Below are 25,560 nucleotides of genomic sequence, written 5' to 3' on the forward strand. Positions count from 1 at the left end.
GACAGTGGACTGTTTTCACTTAGTATGAGGAGTTTCCACTCCCAGAATTTGGAATTCTGGGAGTTGTGATTCAGGACATTCCTGTCCTCATATCCGAGAAGATCAAAGAACATTAGATCCTCTCTCTCTCTTTTTCTTAGAGATGGGGTCACACCCTGTTGCCCGGGCTGGTTTCAAACAATATTGGGCTCAAGTGATCCTCCCGCCTCAGCCTCCAAAGCTGCTGGGACTACAGACATGTGGCACCATGCTCAGCTGTCTCTTGAGGACTGTTTTATGCTAGCTGTACCTGATAAAGCAGAGAGAACATGGATTACTCTTCTCTCTTTTTAAAGAGACTGAGGTTTTACCTGAATGTCATGATTGATTGGGTTTTGGAGTCCTTAGTTACAATTTAGGGGGCTGGAGTAAGTCAGAGTTACGTTTAATTTACTGTAATCCTAATAATCCAAGTTAAGTGGATACATCACATAAGAATTTTCACTGAAAATGGGAGTAACTTTAGTAAAGCCTTAACCTGTTCATGGTTGGGGCTCAAATTTGGACCTAGTGCTTAAGTCCAAACTTCAATCTCAACTTTTTTTCCTTTGTTATTGTCTCAGCCCAGGTTTCACAGAAGCAGAGACCAAGACAGGGATTTGGGAACATATAATTTATTGAGGGAATGCTCTTTAGGGAAAACGGGTTAGAGGGGGAGAAGGAGCCAATCAGGGATGTGGTCTCAGGTAAAATCTAATCTTGGCCTGATCCATGAGGGGAGAAGTGCAGAAACAGAAACTGCATTGATGAGTGTCCCCCCCCCCACAACCCTTGCAGGAGGGGGACAGGCTTTTGAATCCACCTATCAGTCAGTCATGGTTATGGGTAAGGGAGGGGACAGTGGCCTGTAACTCATTGTGTATATCACTCTCATCTACCTGCCTCTACTATGTTGTACTTGGCTTCGCTCAGTTACTGATTAACTTGATGTTTTTCAAGTTTAAATCCTTTACAAGAGCATTGTGAAATCCTGTATGCAAAAAGCATTTATCGAGTGCATTTATTAAGGTGGTGGCTCTGATTAGCTAAGAGCGGTTCTCCTGAGAAGGGGGCAGCTGTGAGCTGTGAGCAGTGAGCAGCACCCTCCCCTTGGAACAGCTGGGGGCTGGGTGTGCTGACTGGGAGGAGGCCCAGGTGTGGCGCTGCAGCATCTACGAGGGCCCCCAATCCTGTGTTCCGTCCCTCTCACCTCTGGGCCTTCCCATACATGCTCTGTTCCCATACATTCCCATACGTGCTCTTTTCTCTGACTAGAACTTGTTTTCTTCTCTTTTTCTCAGATAAATCTTACTTCATTTTAGACATCACCCCCTCCAGGACACCTTTGCCAACCTTTCACAACCAGTGTAGACTTCCCTGTGTTTTTCCATCTACACAGCATTCCATCTTAGAGCTGACAACCTGCTTATCTGGGCCCATCTTAGCTGTGAGCTCCAGGAAGTCAGGGACCACGTCTGTCTCGGCTTCCTCTCTATGTGACACTTGGACTCATTTCTGGCACTCAGGGAAAGCTTTTTGTATACAGAATTTCATAATGCTCTTCTAAAGGATTCAGACTTGAAAAACATCAAGTTATAATCAGTAATTGAGTGTAGCCAGGTACAGCCCAGTAGAGGCCGGTAGGAGAGAGTGATACACACACTATGCCCCCATCGTCATGAACTGTGAGAGAGTTTTCAGGGGAAAGTCGCGCCTGTCTTGAACAACACTGTTTTGCACTGATGAGCACAGTGAACCTTGTAACATATTTCTCCCCTTTGCTTTGAAGACTAGCAAGCTCAGAGTCCAAGCCCCTGATTAGGCAAAGGAGGAGAATTTTCTAATTTTAAATATGAGCAACACAATTCCTTTCAAGGAAAACACCTTGAAGCCTTCAAAGAAGTGAAGCCCCGAGGGTGTGGTCAAGACTTGAAGAAGCAAGTAACATGAAGAGATGAGTACAGGAATTCAGGAGAAGATGCAAACAGCACAAGAAGAGTGGGCTGGGGATGAGGGCAAAGAGAGAAGATGCCGGAGCAACATGGCCAGGGTCCATTGAAGAAGATGACTCATGGAGAAATTCCCCATGAGATTAAGAGCAAGAACGCCGAGTATTTTCAGTTGGTACGGTCCTAAGTGTGAACCCATTCTGTCGTCGAGGCTTTAGCAAAGGCTGCTACTCATATATATCAGGGCCAGGGGAATTTCAGCAAATGAAGGGATCAGGATGGGTCTGGTTAGGGGTCATGTGGTGCAGAGAAGAATCAGTCCATGCGAGGGGTAAGTGATTCACACACTGGAACACAGACCAAGTGGAAGTTCCACTCCAGGGGTCACCAGCAAAAATACAAGTCACTGCCCCTACAATTCCCTGCAAAACAAGAGGAATCATGGGCTGTATGAAGGACAGGATTTGAGCCAATTTCACTTGAATCTTATATGATGGGATTAACTCAAGTGGTCTTTTTATTAGAATTCTATTTTAACAAGTATTGTTCTCTAATTTATAAATCATAAAACACTGGAATTCACAGATACCTAATTCAACTCTTCATTTTACAGTAGACTAAGGCATAGAAAGCTAAAGCTCCTTTCCCCCTCACAGTCTCTATTTCTTCACCTTTAGAGGTTTTGATTATTAAGTTTATAAATGTTAACTCACAAGCAAGATTATAAATTCTGCAAGGGCAAAGGTGACATTAAACAAATGAGCTTCCTTCCTTCCTTCCTTCCTTCCTTTAATATTTTTGTAGAGACAGGGCCCTGCTCTGTTGCCCAAGCTGGTCTCGAAATCCTGGATTTAAGTGATCCTCCTGCCTTGGCTTCCCAAAGTGCTGGGATTACAGACATGAGCCACCGTGCCTGGCCAACCACTGGGATTTCTATAGCATTTAACAAGTATTAGACAGCAGTGAGAATGGGCCAGAAATGAGCCCTTGAGAGGTAAAGGAGCAATAAACTAACTGCTTACCCTCCCCTTTCTAGAAACCTCTTCCTCTTCCTGGTGCAAATGAAATGTTTACATCCCTGCTCTTAAGAAGAATACCAGGTCGCTTAGGTGGAAGGCTTCAAAGTAAATTGTTCTTGCTACTACTGATCTTTCTTTTCTTTTTTTAAAAAAAACAGAATCTCACTCTGTCACCCAGGCTGGAGTGCAATGGCATGATCTCGGCTCACCGCAACCTCCGCCTCCTGGGTTCAGGCAATTCTCCTGTCTCAGCCTCCTGAGTAGCTGGGATTACAGGCACGCACCACCATGCCCAGCTAATTTTTTGTATTTTTAGTAGAGACGGGGTTTCACCATGTTGACCAGGATGGTCTCGATCTCTTGACCTCGTGATCCACCCGCCTCGGCCTCCCAAAGTGCTGGGATTACAGGCTTGAGCCACCGCGCCCGGCCCAGCCTGATCTTTCTAAAGAGCAGCCTAAGTGCTGTTTACAATTCTTTAACTCCTCTTCTGTTTAAACATCCAAAAGCGTTCCTCTGAACTGGAGAGACAATAACCTACCAGGAAAGAAACTACTTCCTGGCTTTCAATACTAAAGTCCAAACAAAGGCAATAATAACTCTTATTTGTTGAGAGTTTGAAATTCAACCGCAACCCTTCTTCTGAATTCATCAGATCCTATTAAAGTGTTAAGCATAGCAGTTTGGCCGGCAACCACAGCCATAGAAAGACTTCTTCATTTTTTAAATATTAGAAAACTGAGGTTTGAAAAAGCACAAAAACCTTCTTTCCCATCTTTGCGTAAACAGCAAATAGAAGGTGATGGTGAGTTAACTGCATGATCTAATAGTTATCATTTCTCATGCTAATCTGGCCAAGAGCCTCTGTATGGTTTATTAAAATTTGCATTTTGTGTGTAGACCTTAAAGGGAAAATGTTAAATGTGTGTGTCCTTAAAAATAATTATACATATTTTTTGTTAAAGAAAAATATGCTGAATTCCTCCTTCCCTTTTCCTAGCACCCTCATAAGTGGAGTGTGAAAAAGGAGACAATGCGGAGAAGCTTCTTGTTTGGAAAGGTTTAACTCAATTTAAATTCCTTCTTGTATAAATGGTCAAATTTAACAAGAGCCACGTGCACCCTCTGCTGGCGATCAGAGGGCCAAGGAAAGCGTTTGAAAGGCCAAGGAAAGCTTCTCCTTTCAGTGTGAAACCGGCCAGCAAGGGAGACAAGAAGGCCAGACTCAGAAAGTTAAAATCCCTGCTTTCACTGGAAGACATGAAACAGAAAGCTTCAGTGACTTCACTCGCAATGGTATTTTTCTTTGTGATAACCTTCCTTAAACACATAATCCTAGCTCAACATTTTTTTGAGTGAAGCGGATCTATACATGAAAAGGTACAGCTGTAAGAAAGGCCTGGTTTGTCTCATTTGGGTGGCAAAAGGTCCTGACTGGCTGACTTGAGATCCAAAAAAATCTAGCACTTCTGCTCAGGCTGTATCAGAGTGCATTACCTTCTGGTCTTCCTTGGAGGGATATAAGTCCCATGAGGCCAGAGACTGTGTCATCTTCAGTGTAGGATCCTCAGCCCAGACTCAGTGCCTAGCACATAACAGGGATGTGAGGAACATCTTCTGAATGAATGAGAAACTATGAAGAAGGCTCTGGATGCAAGGTGCCTATGGGGCTGACTTGCATATAAAGCATATGCAAGACAGGTTTCGAAGGCCATACTCAGCTCATTAAGAATTTTTTTTTCACTTTTAAGATTTGTTTCCTTCAATTTTAATTCTAGATTCAGGGGATATGTGTGCAGGTTTGTTACATGGATATTGCTATTACTAATCTCGCTTTCTTTTTTTTTTTTTTTTTTGAAACACAGAATCACTCTCTCACCCAGGCTGGAGTGCAGAGGTGCGATCTTGGCTCACTGCAACCTCTGCCTTCCAGGTTTAAGTGACTCTCCTGCCTCAGCGTCCCGAGTAGCTGGGACTACAGGCATGCACCACCATGCCTGGCTCATCTTCTTGTATTTTTTGTAGAGACAGGGTTTTACCATGTTGGTCAGGCTGGTCTCAAACTCCTGACCTCAAATGATCTGCCCACCTCAACCTCCCAAAGTGCTGGCATGATGCTGACATTTGGGATATGATAGAACCCATCACCCAGGGAGCGAACACAGTATCCAATAGGTAGTTTTTCAACCTTTGCCCCTCTCCCTTGTTTCCCGTTTTGTAGTCCCCAGTGTCTGTTGTTCCCACTTTTCTGTCCATGGGTACCCTATGTTTAGCTTCCACTTACACGTGAGAACATGCAATATTTGGTTTTCTGTTTCTGGCTGCTTCACTGAGGAGAATGACCTCCAGCTGTATCCATGTTGCTGCAAAGACATGATTTCATTTTTTACGACCATATAGTATTCCATGGTGCAAATATACCACATTCCTTTATCCAATCCACCACTGATAGGCGCCTACTTGATTCCATGTCTCACTACTGTGAGTAGTGCTATGATGAACATATGGGTGTGTGTGTCTTTTTGGTAGAATGACTTATTTTCTCACTAAGAAACTGTTCATGAATGCAGCAGTATGTGGCTTCATGGCTGTACTAGAATGGGTTAATAGTATCAGAATTATCTAATATTTGTCACTTAACAGGTTACAAAATGCCTTCACAGGTACCTCACTTAATCTCAATACAGTCCTGAGAGATGGTGATTTTCCCTGTTTTCTAGAGGGGTCCCAAGCCTGAGAAAGCTAGAATGATGCTCTTAGAACAATCAAGTCGTCAAGCTAAGATTCACACCTGTTTTCTGTCTCTTAGTCCTGTGCTCGTTCCGCGTTCTCTGAGCCTCCGTAAGATTTATTGGTCACCTCCTAGTCTCTGAGTTGGCTGAGGCTAAAATTAGAGGGGGCAGTTACAGCTTTTAAAGCTCAGCCTAGTAAGTCTCACCATGGACATCTTTTATTACTTTTGACATCCAGATGATGGGAATTATGAAGACTGAGCTGCATGACACCAAATGGGTGAATGATCTTTTTAATAGCTTTCTTTTTTTTTTTTTTTGAGACGGAGTTTCGCTGGTTACCCAGGCTGGAGTGCAATGGCGCGATCTCGGCTCACCGCAGCCTCCGCCTCCTGGGTTCAGGCAATTCTCCTGCCTCAGCCTCCTGAGTAGCTGGGATTACAGGCACGCGCCACCATGCCCAGCTAATTTTTTGTATTTTTAGTAGAGACGGGGTTTCACCATGTTGACCAGGATGGTCTCGATCTCTTGACCTCGTGATCCGCCCGCCTCGGCCTCCCACAGTGCTGGGATTACAGGCGTGAGCCACCGCGCCCGGCTTTTAATAGCTTTCTTTTCCCCACTCTTTCCCCAGGATGTTACACAGAGACTCGCAGCTTCCTGCATCACAAAGGTTTGCTTAAATTGAGACTGTTGAACATTTCCCCAGAAAGTGCAAACTTAAAAAACCAGAGCTGGGTCAGTGGTCAAAGAGATTTACAAGTTAGGACCAGAATGACCCTAGTCCTTATTTGCTCATGACTTGGTCGGTCTGTTTGATTTCAAAGAAAGCAAATGAAAAACTAGAAGCCAAATATTTACTTAGGTCCTAGCTTCAGTCAGAGAACAAACTTGTGAGGAGGCTGCTATCAGGAGGAGGAGTCATTTCATGTCTTTGTACACGTTGTTCCCTAGACTGCCCTTTTCCTCTCGGTTGCCAAACATGCCCCTATTCAGTCTGCAAGGCCCAGAGCAAATGCCACCTTTCTTGCCATCCTCCCCCTTAGCATCCTGCGCCTACACATCTCAGAGCCCTTGTCTCCCTGTATCTTAACTGTTTGCATGTCAATTTCTCCCCGTGTCAATTTCTCCGCATGATTTGCAGTTCTTTAAGAACAGGGGCTATGTCTTTCATTTCTGTGTGAAAGAAAAATGTTGGTTATCAGAGATGAGTCCCAGAGCCCGGAGAGCAGCCCAGTGGCTTTCAAATGTTTTAAGAATCACAACCTAGAATAACAAATGTGTGTTATATCATGATCCTGCAACAAATATGTACATGTGTGCAGATAGAAAGACATGTTTGTAAAATGGAAACGAAATTTCCCAAGATAATATACCACATGCAGTTCTATTATCTGTTTTCTAGTTTATTCTCTTAGTTTTTTCAATGTTGATTTGGTGCACCAAACTGATTTTATGATACACTGGTGAATGGCAACTTGCAGTTTGAGAAATATTATTGTAGGTAACACGTCATCTGCCATCCCCCACCATCCTTGTTTTCTGATTTTCTGTTTGTATCTATTGAATGCTTCGAACTGGAAAAGGAAGGAGGAGTTTTGATTGGGAGATTCAGCAAGAAAGAGAGTGCCAGGGCAGGGATGGAACACAGAGGAAACCATATTCTGCCTGTTTTCTGTCCAGCCCGTTGGACTTGCCTTGAGCTTCTATAAGTAGAAACTGAATCAGACTGTTCACAAGAAAATGTATACAGATAGTCCTTGGCTGACAATGAGTTTACATCCCAATAATCCACCAATAGTTGAAAATATCGTAAGTCCATCATAAATTTAATTCACCTAATATATCAAACATCATAATTTAGCCTAGCCTACCTTAAATATGCTCAGAACACTTTCATTAGCTGAAAACTGGGCAACGTCATCAAACACAAAGCCAATTTTGTAGCAATAAAAATGAAAGATCAAAATTTGAAACCTGAAGTACAATTTCTGCTGAATGCATATAACATTTGCACCATCGTAAAGTCCAAACATTGTAAGTCAAACATAAGTTGAAATTTGAAATTTGGACACAGTGGTCCATGCCTGTAATCCCAGCACTTTGGGAGGCCAAGGTGGACAGATCACTTGAGGTCAGGAGTTTGAGGCCAGCCTGGCCAACATGGCTTAAATACAAAATACAAAAATTAGCTTGGCATGGTGGCACATGTCTGTAATCCCAGCTACTTGGGAGGCTGAGGCGAGAGAATCACTTGAACCTGGAACACAGAGGTTGCAGTGAGTCAAGAATGCACCACTGTACTCCAGCCTGGGCTCCAGAGACTCCATCTCAAAAAAGTAAAATAAAAAGGAAAAGAAATAAGTAGTAGGGTATCATCTGTAAACTTCAGGCACAAACAAGGCTACTTAAGGGTCTAGATCAGGGATCTACAAACTACAACCCTCAGGCCTAGTCTATCCAACCATCTGTTTTTATAAATAAAGTTTTATTGAAACACAAACATGCACATTTGTTTACGCACTGTCTATAGCTGCTCTGCTACAGCTGCAGAGCTGAGTAGTTGCAACTGACTGTATAACCCACAAAGCCAGAAATATTTACTATCTGGGCCTTGACAGGAAAAGTTTACCAATCCCTGGAATAAATGGACAGTGTTTTTTACCACTCTGGGAGGAAACCGGCATGGCTCTGAGGCATCTAAAGCAGAGTGTTAGGCATGGGCAGTATCTTTCTCAAAAGAGGCCATGTTGGCCTCTTTCCAGCATCCTCAGGCTGGGCTCAGGGCCCCCAGCACCACAGCCTGAGCAGGAGAGCCTGAACAGGGGAGATTCTGGATGGGGACTGCTGGTGCAGGTACACCACTGCCCTTGGAAGGACCTGGGGGCACTTAGGGTGTTTCTGGGACTATGGAGACGAGGGCTCTTGAGTCAGTTGACACTGGCATTTCATTTTCATTCTTGTGCCTGGTGCATGAAAGAAAGATGCTTGGAGAGTGCTAAATAAATGTTTGCTAGAGATTTCTTAAATCAAGAAGGAATTCGCGGCATGTGGTATAGATACTGAGTTTTATCACAGCCTCTCTCAAAGGCAATGCCAGTGCAGAGTCCAGTGCCTGCAGCCCAGAACAGAAATCCTCTCTCCTGCTTGGAGAATAAGCTACCTTTTTTCAGCCGTTTTGGCAACTAATATCAAGGATGATGCGTATAATAATAATGATTATCACTAACATTTACTGAATGTTTATTAAGTGCCATACAATATTCTAGGTCCTTTACATGTAGCAATTCACTTTAATTTATTCTATTTATTATTTATTTCTTGTTTTATTTTTTGAGAGAGCGTCTCACTCTGTCACCCAGGCTGGAACACAGCGGCACGATCGCAGCTCATTGCAACCTCCGCCTCCTGGGCTCAAACCATCCTCCTGCCACAGCCTCCTGAGTAGCTGGGACCACAGGCATGTGCTGCCGTGCCTGGCTAAGTTTTTTGTATTTTTAGTAGAGACAGGGTTTCGTGTGTTCCCCAGGCTGGTCTCAAACTCCTGAGCTCAAGCAATCTGCCAGCCTCAGCCTCCCAAAGTGCTGGGATTACAGGTACAAGCCACCACGTCTGGTCACAATTCACTTTAATTCTCTTAATAAAAAGTACTATTTTAATCTCATTTTACAGATGAGGAAACTGAGGCACTGCAAGATTATATAACTTGCCAAATGAGAAACAGCTAATAAGTGGCAGAGTCTAAATTTGAAAAGGGAATGATCTTTGTAGCTTAAAAAAAATTGAAGTGCTGGGATGAACAGAAATGCTGGACAGCTGTTCTCGGGCCCCTGAGGCCAGAGTGGAGTCTAGCAAACAGCTATCCCCACAGCGGCAGAGGCTGGGGTTTGGTAGCCTCTCCAGAGAGAAGGCAAGAGTTGAAGAATAGCAGAAGCCCATTCATTTCTGGGAGAAAAGGAGACAGCAGACCCTCTAGGAAACTAGTAGTAAATAACTGCAGACACTTCGATGTAGGCAGGTATGGGCTTGAGCCCCCATAACTAGATGTTTAGGGAAGCAAAGTCTTCTTTTGTAAACACAGGCAATGAAGACTGAAATACCAATTGCTCATCTTTGGGACCCATAGCACCAACATTTGTGTGCAGCACCGAGTAAGTGGTCAATGGATTGTTTGTAGACTGACTGACTTCTCCAGTCCCACCCTAGATGAACTATTGGGCCCCAACCACTGAGCCTCTTCTCAGCACATGACTTGGCAGTTGGAATCAAGGACTGAAGCCTACTGGACAGGTCAAAGGAGTTGCTTTAATTGAGATCACAGGCATCACGGGGATCTGCTCGGCTTCCTCCCCACCAGGGAGAAAAGTCCTTCATTGTTGGCCATGGTGGAAGAATAACTTTGCGAAATCACTTCAAACTGTTCGATCGTGTAGCCAGCCTCTTTCACAGCAGCTTCTACTGCCTCCCGGCCCAGGGGGAGGCTGGAGAACTTCTGCTCGCCAATCATGTAGTAGCTGCTCTTCAGTGCATCCACGATCACCAGGAAGCCACCTGGCTTCAGTAGGCTGCTGAGGTTCCTGAGCGCCCTGCAGTAGGTGGGAAGGTCCGGGCAGGCAGCATCCAGGCACAGCGTGCTGAGCAGGCAGTCAGCCAGGGGTAGGGAGACGGCCCCTAGTGGCTGGCTCTGAGTCACATCACACTTCAGCACCTGCTTGACCGCCTGCCTCAACCTTTTCTCCTTCTCTGGACCCTTGACTCTGAAAAACACAAACCCACAATCATTGTTTTCTACTGAAGTCATGGGGAACTCAGTTCTCTTGAGTCAAAGCTAAAAATGGCAGTATTGTCCCAGAGGTGTTTCCTTAAGGCCACCTCTATCGGGAAAGGAGAGAAAGAAGAACCGAGAGTCCATTTTGGCATTTGAATGCGACCATATTACCTTGAGCTACATGAAATCTCATTATAAAGTGAATAATATGTGAAAATGATAATAATACTACCTAGCAGCCTGCTTCTACCATGGACTTCCCTCTGTGAAATTATTCTTCCTTTACTGCACAGTATAGTACTCACTTACGTTATACTTGCTCATTTATTAGTATTTATTTGTTATTATACTTGTCCTCTCTGCCAAATCATAAGGTAGCGGCTACTCGAACCATACACAGCAAGTATTAATAATAAAGGGTTTCAAATGCTGAAACATTATCTTTGTAGTAGTTGCTGATCAATAAGAGTGGTGAGGTCTTCCACAGGCATTTTTAGGAACTATTGATCGCTGTCCCACAGCTGTGAACAGGGCATTCCTGGAGAGAAGAAAGCTACATTTGCCATTCTCAGATTCCAAAAACAATTGCAGAAAGTATGTTTTCTGCCAGAGATCATATTTTTGGTAGACTTCCAGGAGACCTGCCCTTTTTTGCCAAATCAATGGCATGTTTTGGGTTTTTTTGTTTCGTTTTGTTTCTAGAGACAGCTTCTTGTTCTGTTGCATGGGATGGAGTACATTGGCACCATCATAGCTCACTGCAGCCTCAAACCCCTGTGCTCAAGGGATCCTCCCACTTCAGCCTCCCAAAGGACTGGGATTACAGGCATGCCCCACCATGCCAGGCTAGCTTTTTATGTTTTTTGTTTTTTGTTTTTTTGCAACAGAGTCTCGCTTTGTCACCAGGCTGGAGTGCAGTGGCACAATCTTGGCTCACTGCAATCTCCGCCTCCTGGGTTCAAGCAATTCTAATTCTCCTGCCTCTGCCTCCCGAGTAGCTGGGACTACTGGCACGCACCACCACGCCTGGCTAATTTTTGTATTTTTTATTAGAGATGGAGTTTCACCATGTTGGCCAGGATGGTCTCAATCTCTTGACCTCGTGATCTGCCCACCTCGGCCTCCCAAAGTGCTGGGATTACAGGTGTGAGCCACCGCACCCGGCCGCTTTTTGTGTTTTATAGAGACAGAGTCTCCTTATGTTGCCCAAGCTGGTCTCAAACTTCTGGCCTCAGGTGATCCTCCTGCCTCAGACTCTCAAACTTCTGGAATCGTAGGCATGAGCCACCACCACACCTGGCCCAATGGTGTTTCTTGAGAGAAAATCAGTTAATGAAAGAAGAGAAGGCAAGAAAAGGAGATGGGATAGAGTGGCTTGGATCCTATTTGAATTTGTTAGAGGAGGAAAGAAGGAATAAACAAATGATCAAAATTAAATAGACAGAGTGCACAAGAGAAACTGGAGAGGGGGCAGAAAAAGGAGGAAGAAGTAGCAGAAAATCAGAGAAGTGAGAAAGGGAAGCAACATGGAGTGTGTTAAGGACCCAGGCCCCACAGTATTAAGAGTAGGAATGACCCCTGCTTATTAAGCTCTTGGAAGGAGTGAACCAGCAAAGCACTGTGGAGCAGAGCCATCTCACCATCAGGAAACACATACTCCACCATCTGAGGCAGACTCCAGGAGAAGGCAGACTCCCACTTGGGCATCAAAACTTGACAGAGACAGCAGAGATGGCCCCGCCTTCCAAAAAGTGAGGTAGACTTTCACTGGGAGCATTTTTGGTCATGAGGAAAAGTCAATGGTTTAAATAAATAAAACCTGAAGATTTATCTCCAAGTAGAATGATTTGAGAGAGTGGAAACTAGTCGTGGGCATCTTAAATATTCACTAAAAATCTTAAGCCTAGTGCATATAATCAGTTCTTTGCAAATATGCTTTATGCTTGCTATAATTTTCCATTTAAGAAGCTTAGCAATTAGCATATGAAAAGATGCTCAACATTGTCAACCATCAGAGAAAGGCAAATCAAAACCATGAGATACCACTTCACATCACTATGATGGCTATAATGAAAAAAAAAAAAAAAAACAGATAATACCAAGTGTTTACAAGAATATGGAGAAACCAGACCTACATACACTGCTGCTGACAATGTAAAATAGTTCAGTTACTTTGGAAAACAGACTGGCAGTTCCTTAAAAGATTAAATATAGAGTTACCACATGACCCAGGAATTCTATCTAGGTGTATACCCAAGAGAAATGAAAACATATATCCACACAAAGGCTTGTAATGAATGTTTATAAATAGCTAAAGGGTGCGAACAGTACAACTCTCTGTCAACTTCTAAATAGGTAAATAAAATGTGGCATACACATACAATGGAATATTATTTGGCCACAAAAAGAAATGAAATTCTGACACATGCTACCACATGGATGGACCTTGAAGACACTATGCTAAATGAAAAAAGGCAGAACGAAAAGGCCACATACTGTATGATTCCATTTATATGAAATGCCCAGAAAAGGCAAAGCTACAGAGACTGACAGGAGAACAGTGGTTACCAGTAGCTGAGGGGCTTGGGGAGAAATAAGAGTGACTGCTAATGGTACAGGGTTTCTTTTGAGAATTATGAAAATGTTGTAAAATTGATTGTGATGAAGGTTGAGCAACCCTGAAAGTCTACTAAAAGCCACTGATTTTCACCATTTAAATGGGTACATTAATTACATGGTATGTGAGTTATATCTCAATAAGCTGTTATATTAAAAGAGAGAGAGAGAGAAGTTTAGCAAGGTGTTGATTTTAGGGAATTCCTATCAATCAGTAAACTGTTATCTACATAGAAAACAAAAATTATCCTGGATTGGGTCTACATGCTCCTTTATCAAGCCTAGAAATGGTAATAGGGTGACCACTCTTTCCTGATTTGTCTCAGACTTTTCTAGTTTTAAGCACTGAAAAATCCCCTATTCTGAGTCCCCCTTGCAGTCCTGGACAAAACAGACAGTCATTCTAAAGGTGGGAAACTAGTTACAAAGTTACCACCCAGCCTTGATACAACACGGACGGTTTGATAGAACACTTTAACAATAAAAATATAAAAGACACTGTGGAAGTGTGTGAGAAACATGCATTTGAATAGACAAATTAATCTAGAACGGAAAAACTGAAATAAGCTATCTTCACATAGGAATAATAATACAGTGTGTACCAAAAGGTAGAGTACTGACCACATGGTGTTTTGGGGGTGTGTTTCTGCATGATCCTGTATATTGGGAATGTTGTGGAAATGTGTGTTTGATTACATCAGAAGCAGAATGAATCTCTGCGCCCTATTGTGTATTAAGCTATTTGAAACACTTGAGTTACCACAGAACTAGAACTTGCCAGTCAGATGATGGTGCAAATTGTTCCCAAACTGTGATTCACCCTGTCAAGTCTCCAAAGCTCACAGAGAATGTGCCAAGTTGAGAGGGAAATTTGCTAGAAACGCCCAGTATGGTAGATCCCTGCTTGTCCTTGGACACACAGCAAATATTGGGGAATTAAGTTGCCAAGGCAGCTGTGTAAATCCTGCATACACCTGAGGGCACCACAGGGAAATGGACTCACCAGAGACCCAGCCAATTACCACTTTGCCTCATGTTTAGCTCATGGGGTAGGTAATAAACACACACTGGGAAAGGGCTATGCTGTTTCGCAGAAAGCTAACAGTGGTGTGGCCATTTCTTTAGTTCTAAAAATCTACCCTTTCAAATGAATCAATATGCAAAAAAAAAGGCAGCCCTGTCCTCTGGAAATATGCATCTATAAAGGCCTGAGGGGTGTGGGGAAGGAGGGAGGGAGGGGAGACAGGATAAGGAGGAGGGCTCCCGGAAGAACCCTTTCTGAGAATGTCTTCCCACATTCCAGGTGAACTATCCTGAGATTTAAAGGCGGTTCCTCTTGCCCTGTCTCAGCAAGGCGGGCAGTGGATCAGACTCTCCTGAACAAGCTGTTTTTCATTGTTCTCACATCCCCCAAACCTCATTCTCAGAAGTTCCTGCAGGCTCTCTTGAGAAAGAACCATCCAAACAGGTCAAGGAAATCAAGGCTAAGTAAGCTTGGAGGTCACTAAGAATTGCACAGGCAAGGAGTACTCATTGGTGCACCTTTGATACAGACCACGCCCCACACTCAAATCAGGTGAATGACATTCTAGGAGGAAGAGTCTGAAAAGCAAAATGCAAGTATTCATGTATTTTCCAGATACGTTTTGAACCTCTATTATGTGGCAGGAAATGGGCTGGGCACTGGGGACACGAGGATGAACAAATGAGCAGCAGATTCTAACCTCATGGAGACTGCAGACGGGTGGGTGGTAGGAGAAAGCATTAACCCAATGATCACTCACAGAAGTGGAAATTAAAACTGACAAATGCAAGGAAGAAAAGGAGCGTGGCACTAATGGGGAGATGTTGGTAGCTCCCCATGACGTACAGAATCAGGGAAATCTCCTCCAAAATGGAGTCGGGCAAGTGGAGATAGAGAAGATAAATATGTAGGAGTTAACCAGACTGAAGGAAGCAGGGAGGGCCGGAGGAAATTCCAGTAAGAGGAAACCGAGAGTGCAAAGGCCACGTGGAGGGAGGATGCACAGGAGGAGGGTGCCAACGTGGCTGGATTGTGGGCAAACAGGTTGGCAGGCGCCAGACTAGGCAGGGCTTTGTGGACCACAACAGGAATTTTGCTTTTCATTCCCAAAGCTTCAGAGAGTCATTAGGAAGCACTAAGGAGGAGAGTGACATAATTAGATTTACATTTTGAGAGGGTCACTTGGGCTGCAGGGCAGAGAATTGAGTAGACGGGCAAGAATGCAGGTGGGAGGCCACTCAGGAGGGAGACAGGGGTAGCTGGGACCAGGCGATGGTAAACACGGGAAGAAATGGGTTAGACAGGAAGTCAGGAAGTAAAATAAGAACTTGATGTTAAGTTAGACTTGGAACGTGGCAGAGAAGGAGAGGGCAAGACTGACTTCCAGGTTCTGGCTTGTCCAATTTATTATATGATGGTGCCATTCAAGGAACTAAGAATACCAGAAATAAAGCAGATCTGGAGCAGATCGTAGCTCTGGTTTGGACACACTTGAGTTTAAGGTGCTCTGAGACCTGTGAGAAGAAACGTTTACAATTGAGGAAAGGCTAGCTGAAGGTTTCTCAACCTGCCCTGTGAGTTTTTCCAGGGAGATAAGGCGGCGAGAGCACCTATTTAAGAGCGGCATCCTTGTAAAGGCAGGAATGTTTCCTAGACATCACTGAAACAATCATCGTGGCCATCAAGATCCTAGTTTTGAAAAAGCCTGTCAATATCCTTTTGCAAGCCGTGAAAGTCCAGAGATGTTTGGAATAGATGTGGTTCACTAGTTTGTGGAAAACATTTGGAACAACTTGTGTCTATTTTTGGACAACATGCAAACATCTTTGTAAACAGATATGGAGGTCTTTGCACAGAGAGCATTTACCTAAGAGAATGGACAGGGACTCAAGCTTTCTTCTGTCAGGTACGCTGAGGTTAAGAGGAGGAGCTGTTCTCTACAGAGGCAACCAGGAGGCACTCCACCCACTCCAGGCCCCACCTAGCTGTCCAGAGGGCCAAGGAAAATAGCCTGGACAGCATACCTGCAACTGATTCCCACCCACCTGTGTGTGCCCTGGCATACCTGGAGGGAAGCCCTCCTCCAGACACCAATGTTTCTCTAACTGGAATGTGCATTCCATACTTAAAGATCTTAGACTGAAGGTTTTCATTCTGTAAGTAGCTAGTGGGGACTCAGATCCTGCATTTCTAAAAGCTCCCATGTGTTGTCCAAAGTGCTAGCCCAGGGACTTCGACCTAAGCTATGCATTCCGAGGTCCAGGAACCATAGGTTAATTAATGCAGCTTCTACAATTTCTTAAGGAAAGAACTCATTTTCCTCTGTCCATGGTATAAGCTTGAGTGGTTGTATCTTAATGTTTGACTTTCTTACTACTTTTTGGATAGTTGTAAAATGAGGGGTATTTATTTTAATTGAATTATATTATTATTTTTAAGACAGAGTGTCACTCTGCCACTCAGTCCGGAATGTGACCACAGCTCACTGCAGCCTTAATCTCCCAGCCTCAAGTGATCCTCTCTCCTCAGCCTCCCCAGTAGCTGAGAATACTGGTGTGTACCACCATGGCCAGCTAATTTAGAATGAGTGGTATTTAAATGCAGAGGTAGAAGGACAAGAGACAGTTCAAATGTCTTTGGCAGCCTTCAGCACAAGAAAAAGCTTCAGATAAAGAAGAAATCCTCTTGAAGGAAATAGGTTGTAGGTTGATAACGCTGCTTCAAGATGCTGGAAAGACATTAGTTGCATAGGATCACTATCATTCTCAAAATAGTTAAAGCCACAGGATCTAGCACAAGGATAAGGGTAAGACACAGAAGTTTACTGCCAAAAATACAATTCCTCATTCCAACAAAGTGATTGGGAAGGGACAGTGTCTCAAGAGCCCGTTGTTCCAAGCTGATGATTCAGGTGTGAGATATGTAATGCTTTTACTATCTGCTAGATTGTAAGGGTTTATTTTTGAATGAGATGGAAAGGACTGTGATGGATAGAGAAAGTGAGAACAAAGTTTCAAAAGCCTTCTTGACAGATGATTTGGACTTTGGAAAGGTGCGTTGTCTAACAATGACTGAAGACTTATTATTTTTTTTTTAAAAAGTTTCCCTGAGAGTCTACAAATCCTGGGAATTTCCTTATTTACTTAATAATTTTAGATAGTATCCAAATTGTCATAGCTGCAATTTTTTTTAGTTAATATCAATTTTCATTCTGTGGAATCACATAGTCAATAGAAAAGAAGGTATGTGAAATTACTTTTATATTGAAGAATATATCTCCACCTTCAAGGCTATAGCGAACATAAAATTCTAAGTAAGGGGTTTACAGATTAAAATGTAAAATGGCATATGGAAATAGACTGTCTCACCAGCCTGGGCAGCAGGGCAAAACTCCCATCTCTACAAAAAATTAGCCAGGCATGGCAGCGTGCACCTGTAGTCCCAGCTACTCAGGAGGCTGAGGTGGGAGGATCACCTGAGCCCAGGAGGTCAAGGCCACAGTGAGATCTCACCACTGCACTCCAGTGTGGGTGACGGAACAAGACCCTGTCTCAAAAAAATAAAATAGGCTCTCTCTACTTCTTACTACATGTCAGAAAAAATGGGGCAATATTTAAACAATTTTATGATTTTGTTCAGTGCAACGGTGACAAAATCCATTCTCATATATGCATGGACTTAGGAAACAAGTCACTATGTGTTCTTCCTTAAAAAAAGTATTTGATGATCTATTCAGTTGACAGATGAATCAAAATTAGAAACTCAATGTCTAGAAAAATTGTATAAAATGAATACAAAATATACGTAAATAATTATAAACTTGATTACAAACCCAAAGCAAATGTCCAAACTGATCTTGAAAGAAAATAATACTTTAAATTACAATATGTGAATTTTAAAATCTCGGATCTCAATAATAAGTACTGGGAAGATAGATGCCAGGGGACTTTAGGTATCAAAAATTGTTAAATTCCTCAAGTCAGCAGGGAGAAAAACAATTACTAACTTTTTACCTGACTTGATAAGTTAAGAGAATTTGTCTCCAGCAGACCTACATTATAAGTATTACTAAAAGAAGTTCTTCGGGTGAAGGAAAATGATGCTAAACAGAATACATCTTGGGAAAGGAATGAAAAACACTAGACAAGAAAGATATGTGTAAATATAAAAGATCTTACATATATACATAATATAGTCTTACTTAGTTTGGGCTCCTGTAACAGAATACCATAGACTGGGTGGCTTATAAGCAACAGAAATTATTTCCCACAATTCTAAAGGCTGTAAGTCTGAGATTAGGCTGCCAGCCTGTCCGGGTCTGATGAGGGCTCTTCTGGACCACAGACAGCTGACCTCTCATTGTATCTTTACATGGCAGAAGGAGCGCTAGGGAGCTCTCTGGGGTTCCTTTTTTTTTTTTTTTTGAGACGGAGCCTCGCTCTGTCATCCAGACTGGAGTGCAATGGCGCAATCTCGGCTCACTGCAACTTCTGCCTCCCGGGTTCAAGCGATTCTCCTGCCTCAGCCTCCCGAGTAGCTGGGATTACCGGCGCGCGCCAAGCCCAGCTAATTTTTGTATTTTTTAGTAAAGGTGGGGTTTCACCACGTTGGCCAGGATGGTCTGGATCTCTTGATCTTCTGATCCGCCCGCCTCAGCCTCCCAAAGTGCTGGGATTACAGGCGTGAGCCACCCTGACCGGCCCAAGTGTTCCTTTTAAAAGGGCACTCATTCTATGCATGAAGTCTCCACCTTCACGACCGAATTACCTCCCAAAGCTCTGACCTTTTAATACCATCAAAAGGGGGTTAGGATTTCAACATAGAATTGGGAGGGAAGGATACAAGCATTCAGTCCAAAATTCCTAGGTTTAATATATATTGTTATATACGTTGTTTAAAACACTGTACTAACTTATGTGAATATACTTCACACTATTCAACTGTACACTTAAACATAATGAAGATGGTAAATTTTTAAAATCAAAATTAAACAATAAAAATAAATAAAAGCACTATTAACTAAACCAAAACTAATAACAATATATGTATTATAGTGTTATACATAGAAATAAAATATATGACAAGAGTATAAGGGCCAGGAAAGTCGGTTAAGGAAATTACACTGTTGGAATATCTTACGTTGTTCATGAGACAACAGATATGTCAAGAATGTCTATTGCAATTTCTAGAAAAACCACACAAACTCACACAAGACACAGAAGAGGTTAATAGAGGAGATAAAAAAGAAATGCTAAAAATATGAACACTTATACTAAATGGAATACTAAAAAATTACTGCATTCACCAAGGGGAAATGGGAAGAAAGACACAGGTGAGCAATAATCAGATGGGACAGATAGAAAACATGTACCAAGATGGTAGATTTAAACTCAACCCTGTAATATTAGTAATTACATTAAATGTAAATGGACTAAACAATCCAGTTAGTGGCAGAAATTGTCAGTCTGGATTAAAAAGAGAAAACATAGTCTGAAAACAGAAGGGTAGAAAAAGAGATGTAGATATATCATGTATATTAGTTATATATCACTGCAGGATAAATTACTCCCAAAATTTAGCAGCTATAAATGACAAACATTTATTTCACTGTTTTTGTGGTTCAACTGGGGAAGTTTGGTTCCAAACTCACTCCCCAGGACAAGAGAGTGAGATAGAGAGAGAATACCCAATAAAAAGCTGTTGTTGTTTAAAAATTGATTTTACTTTTTACAGCAATATTAGGTTCACTGCAAAATCAAGCAGAAGGCCTACATTGGCATACCATTATCACCCAAAGTCTATAGTGTACATTAAGATTCACTCTTGGTATTGTGTATTCTATGGATATGGACAAATGTATAACATGTGTCCACCTTTATAGTATCATACAGAGGAGTCTCATTGTCCTAAAAAATCCTCTGTATTCCACCTATTTATGCCTTCTTCCCCCGACCCCTAGTGACCACTGATCTTCTTTACTGCTTCCCTTGTTTTGCATTTTCCAGAATGTCATATAGTCAGAATCATACACGTTAGCCTTTTAAGATTGTCTTCTTTCAATTAGTAATTGTATTTACATTTCCTCCATGCCTTCATGGCTTGATACCTCATTTCTTTTTAGCACTGAATATTATTTCATTGTTTAAATGTACCACGGTTTATTTCTTCATTCACTTACTGAAGGACGTCTTGGTTACTTTCAATTTTTTGCGATTGTGAATATAGCTGCTATAAACATCCATGTGCAGCTTTTTGTGTGGACATAGGTTTTTGACTTTTTGGGGTACATATCAAGGAGTGCAACTCCTAGATTGAATGGTTTTATAGGGAATAGTCAAACTGTCTTCCAAAGTGGCTACATCATTTTTAATTCCCACAAACAATAAATAAGAGTTCCTGTTTCTCCACAGCCTCATCAGCATTTGGTGTTGTCAGTCTTCTGGATTCTGGCCATTCTAATAGGTGTGTAGTGGTGGTTTTTAATTTAATATCAGAATTGTTCTTTTTAATTTAATATTAAAATTGATGTCTGATCACTATACTGCATTCTACCAAATTTGTCAATATTGAATCACTAATTCCGGTGGATATTCTAGGGGAGGAGATTACACAAGGGTGAAAATACTGACATAAGGATTTTTGGGGGCCATCTTAGATGCTGCCCACCACACCAGGCAAATCACCAAGCACAGGAAGGCTGATGTAGCTATATTAATATAAAAAAAAAGTAGACTTCAAGACAAACGCATTACTGGAAATAAAGGGATTTACAATGGTAAAATGGTCAGTTCATCAATAAGACATAATCCTAAAAATGTGTATTACAGAGCTAAAAACAGATGTCAAAATGCATAAAGCAAATATTGACAGAATTATAGAGAGCAAAGGATAAATCAGCAATCATAGTTTGAGACATTAACACCTTTCTCTCAGTAATTGACAGAGAAAGTAAACAAAAAGTCAGTAAGGCTGTAGAAAATTTGAACAATACTATCAAACCTACCTGACTTGATTGATATTTACAGGAGCTACACCTACAACTGAACAATATACACTCTTTTCAATGTAGAAAGCACATAGAACATTCACTGAGATAGACCATATGCAGAGTCACAAAATAAATCTCTCATGACAACAAAATTTAATTTGAAAGCAATAACAATAAGATATCTAGAAAAATCCCAATACTTTGGAAATTAAGAAATATAATTCTAAATAATTCATGGTCAAAAAAGAAATGGCAAAGGAAATGTGACAGTATGCTGAATTGGATAATAGTAAAAATATCACATACAAAAATCATGGGATGCAGTTAAAACAGTGCTAAAGGAAATGGGCGGCATTAAATGCCTACATTAGAAGAAAGAGATATGTGAAATAAATGATACAAGTTTCCAGCTTTAAGAAGCTAAAAAAATTAAAAACAAGAAATTTTAGAAAGCTAGAAAAAAAGAAACTAGAAAAGAATTAAAATTAAAGTCAGTAAAAGAAAGAAAATTATCAAAAATAACAGCAGAAACCAATGAAATAGAAAATGGACAGACAATAGAGAAAAATGAACAAAACCAAAAGTTGGTTCTTGAAAAAGATTAACAAAATTGATCATTTAATAAAATGATCAATCTGTAGCAAGGTTGATCAAGACTAAAGAAAACAAGACAAATTACCAATATCAAGAATAAAAAAGGAGTGATCACTACAGATCCTACAGACATAACAAGGTATTAAAAGGATATTGTAAAAACGAAAATGCCAATAAAGTTGACAACCAAGATGAAAAGGACAAACTACTTGAAAAATACCGCTTATCAAAACAGACAAAAGAAGGAACAGAAAATCCAAGTAACCATTAAAGAAATACTATTTTTAATAAAGTCTCCTCTCACACAAAACTTTCAAATTCACCTGGCTTCACTGGTGAATGCTATCAATTGTTTAAGAAGGAAATTATACTAATAATACTCAATCTCTTTCAGAAAACAGAAGAGGAGAAATCACCCCCAACTCATTTTATGACCCCAGCATCATGCCAATATCAAAATTTGTGAAACACATTAGAAGAAAATTATAGCTCAATAGCCCTCATAAATATTGATGCAAAAATTCTTAACAGAATATTAGAAAACCACATCCAGCAATACATAAAAAGAATATTTTATGAACAAGCAGTTTATGCCACCTTGGTGTAACATTCAAAATTATCCAATGTAATTCACATTTTCAGAATATAGGAGGAAAATCGCAGACGTGGCTACCTCTGGCTAATAGGCTATTGCAAATTTCCCATGTTGGAAGAAATTAAAATTCACATGAAAAAAATGAGATTCATTTGCATAAATTTACTTGTAGATATGGTAGTGTAAGATCTTGACCATTAGTTGTCATATAAGGTCTACTTTTACGGATGGTGATTAATAAATTCTTTTCAAATTTTTTTTTTATGTTGCCTACCTCAGTTTAAAAACCTAGTCAGCTTTTGGTTGTATCTGGTGGTGTCAGCATTAGCCACACTCACAGCCAAGTTCTATAGGCTTGGGTGGCTACAACGGACCGGCAGTGAGGCGAGGGACAAGCCCTGACGTCCAAAAGCTGCTGGTGAGAAGCTGGTTAGCTTTTTACTTGCTATTGTCCTAAGCCTAGGTCCCAAGGTACGTGACTGAACACTGCTCTTGTCCCCAGTCCTGGAAAGTTTTAGGGTTTACTCCTCTTTGCTCAGGGTCCATTTCTTCATCCCTCTCCCTGTGTCTTCTGTAATTCTGGTGCATACACACATGTGCACATACACAAATTTACAAACACGCACACACATGGACCTATCTCATCTCTCTTGCTCTCGCTCTCTCCTTAGCACTCATTCTCCATTTGAATTTCTCTTTGGTCCCTATCTTTCTGTTGCTTGCCAACTGTCACTCAGGTACCTTCGAAAGCTAAGAAGTAGACACCAGTTTCTCTACCTGTTTCCTTCAAGATCGCACACATAGGTCACCACTGGGGACCAGTCGAAGGCCTCTGGCTCTTTCTTCAGCCATTTCTCCAGCTCCTGCAGGTTCTGGTCTGAGTAGTCAGTGACAATGATCTCCTTAAATGATTCACAAGCAGAGAGGAGCTGATAGATGGTGGGGCCAGAGCCGATGTCAATCAGCAGGTCTCCCTTCACACCGTCTGGGTTAGAGGAAGGAACAAACAAGAGAGGTCACACATCTCATGGCAGTCAGCAGAGTCAAATGTATATTGTCTTCCCTGGGATTGTGCTGGCGATCCTCAAAGACAGACTACTACTGTTCACAACTTTTCCCTCAAATTGTGTTTTTAAAACATCTTTTCCAGGCCAGGCACAATGGTTCATGCCTATAGTCCCAGCACGGTGGAAGGCCAAGACAGGAAGATCACCTGAGGCCTGGAGGATGAGACCAGCCTGGACAGCATCTGGTCTTTACAAAAAACCTAAAGAGACCTCATCTTTACAAAAAAAAAAAAAAAAACCTAAAAATTAGCTGGGCATGGTGGCATGCACCTGAAGTCCTAGTTATCGAAGAGGCTGATGCAGAAGAATCCCTTGAGTCCAGGAGTTTGAGACTGTGATGAGCTGTGATCACACCACTGCACTCCAACCAGCCTGGCAGCCTGGGCAACAGCGTGAGACCCATATCTCCATTAAAAAAAAATTTCAAAAATCCCTGTAATTTACACCATAGTGACAAAGAAAATGTAAATATCAAAAACACTAAACATGTCTCACTGGAATTAAAGCCCATCAGTTTATAAAACCTCAAACATTAATAAAATGAAAAGTCAAAGAGAGAAAAAAAAATCTTTTCCAGGGTGGAGGCATGTTGCCAGGAATATTAAGGTCTAGGAGAAGGTAAAAAAGATCTACATCTGGTATACAGACTGAACACCAGATCCAGAAAGGCTAATACAGAGGGAATGTAAAAACTATTAAGCAATATTTTCAAGGAAAGTAAATTTTTTTAAAATTGACTTTATATAACGTCATTCTTCAAAAAGCACCTGGTTCTTCCTATATTGAAAGGTCTTTATCCCATGCATATTCACAGCATTCCCTTGAATTAGGATCAGAATAGGCACTGTTTTAGAATTTCCATTTAAGTGGCCCTTTGAGGCTAAAAGCCGCCTAGCAAATCAAGGTACACTCAGGACAGCACTCTGGCTCTCTGGTGCCCTTTTGCGTGACCAAGTGAGACAGTGGATACAAAAGCACTTTGTAAATGGTGGAATCCCTATACCAATATTAGTTTTTGTCCTAGTTAAATAAATGGGTGATGTCAAAAGGGCTGCGAAGCAACAATGATCGACACAAAACCCAGTCCTGCCATCTGTCTACATGACTCACATTAGTGGGGAGACGTGGACAACACACTTACCTAGGTAGAATATCTTGAAAAGATTTTTCAGAAGGTGCTTAAGAATCTGGCTTTCTGCAGAGTACCTAGACCCAAACTTGTAATATTTTTCTAGGTAATCCCGAGGGTTAAAATGGCTTAGGTAAGTGTCCTTGGAGGTGAAGCCTGATTCCATTGTGTCTCACTTCTGTGCCACTGGACTGCTGCCCTCTTTCTGTCTCCTCCAGAAGCCAGGGAGTCACCCTGCAGAAGTTGTCTTCCTGAGTCTCAGGCTGTCAGTCTTCCTTCCATCAGTTCAGCCCATCCTTTAGACCTGATGTTTGGTTAAACACTAACAGAGAAATAGAGAGCAAATGTTCTGGCTATTCTGGGAAGTGATGAAATTCCTGGAAATGGAGCCTAGGCCAACAGTGGTGAGGATGTGGTAAAGGGAGGGCTATGAGCTGTATACAATGCTTGGCCAAGGGGTGAAGGTCACCTGCCAGGGGTGTAGACCAGAGGGAGCACTTGGGCTCACCAGGAAAATATTTAATGCATAGGACCTCAACGTTCAGAGACAGGCTATCTCCTAACAAGCACCATCTTTCTTCTCATTCTTGCCATGATTTCCCCAGGAAAAGGACTCACAAACAATAGTTTAAACTTAAACAAGTAAAAGAAAGAAAAAAAGGGGGAAAAGATGAGGATAGGAAATGTATTCAGGGCTAAGGAATGTTGGTTAAAGGAATCTCAGATGAAGCCTGGAAAGAGTAATTTTAAAAATCTGGATAAGGCTTTCTGTAAAGTCTAGTCCAGCCAACCATCCTGAAATCCTCTCATCATGCTCAGAGCCCCTCTCCATCCTTGCCCTAGGCATCTGCAGCTTTACCCGCCACGGCCATGACCCAGTGTCTGGCAAGTCCCTCCTCCCTAAGCCTCTCCACTCCTGTCAGTCAATCCAAATCCTGACAGTTCTTTCAAAGTTAACCTTACTTCCTTTAAGAATTCTTTAAATCCCCTTTTCTGAACTCATTTTGAGACAGAGTAGGGATGGGGCTTGGCTTCAGCTCACTCCCCACGAAAGCATTCTT

General features: G+C 41.9%; 1 protein-coding gene across 1 annotated transcript; it reads right to left on the minus strand.

Annotated features, from left to right (window-relative positions):
* Positions 1-10,001: 10,001 nt before the first annotated feature.
* On the minus strand, positions 10,002-24,972 carry NNMT (nicotinamide N-methyltransferase). The gene is made up of 3 exons (XM_032285480.1): positions 24,512-24,972; positions 23,081-23,288; positions 10,002-10,475 (listed from the first exon to the last, which is right to left on the minus strand). Exons 1-3 carry the CDS (start codon positions 24,663-24,665, stop codon positions 10,043-10,045), a joined length of 795 nt encoding a protein of 264 aa, XP_032141371.1. The 5' UTR covers positions 24,666-24,972; the 3' UTR covers positions 10,002-10,042.
* Positions 24,973-25,560: the final 588 nt, after the last annotated feature.

Source organism: Sapajus apella, unplaced genomic scaffold (assembly GCF_009761245.1).
Source record: "Sapajus apella isolate SASKATOON/1434 unplaced genomic scaffold, GSC_monkey_1.0 scaffold16, whole genome shotgun sequence".
NCBI classification, from domain to species: domain Eukaryota; kingdom Metazoa; phylum Chordata; class Mammalia; order Primates; family Cebidae; genus Sapajus; species Sapajus apella.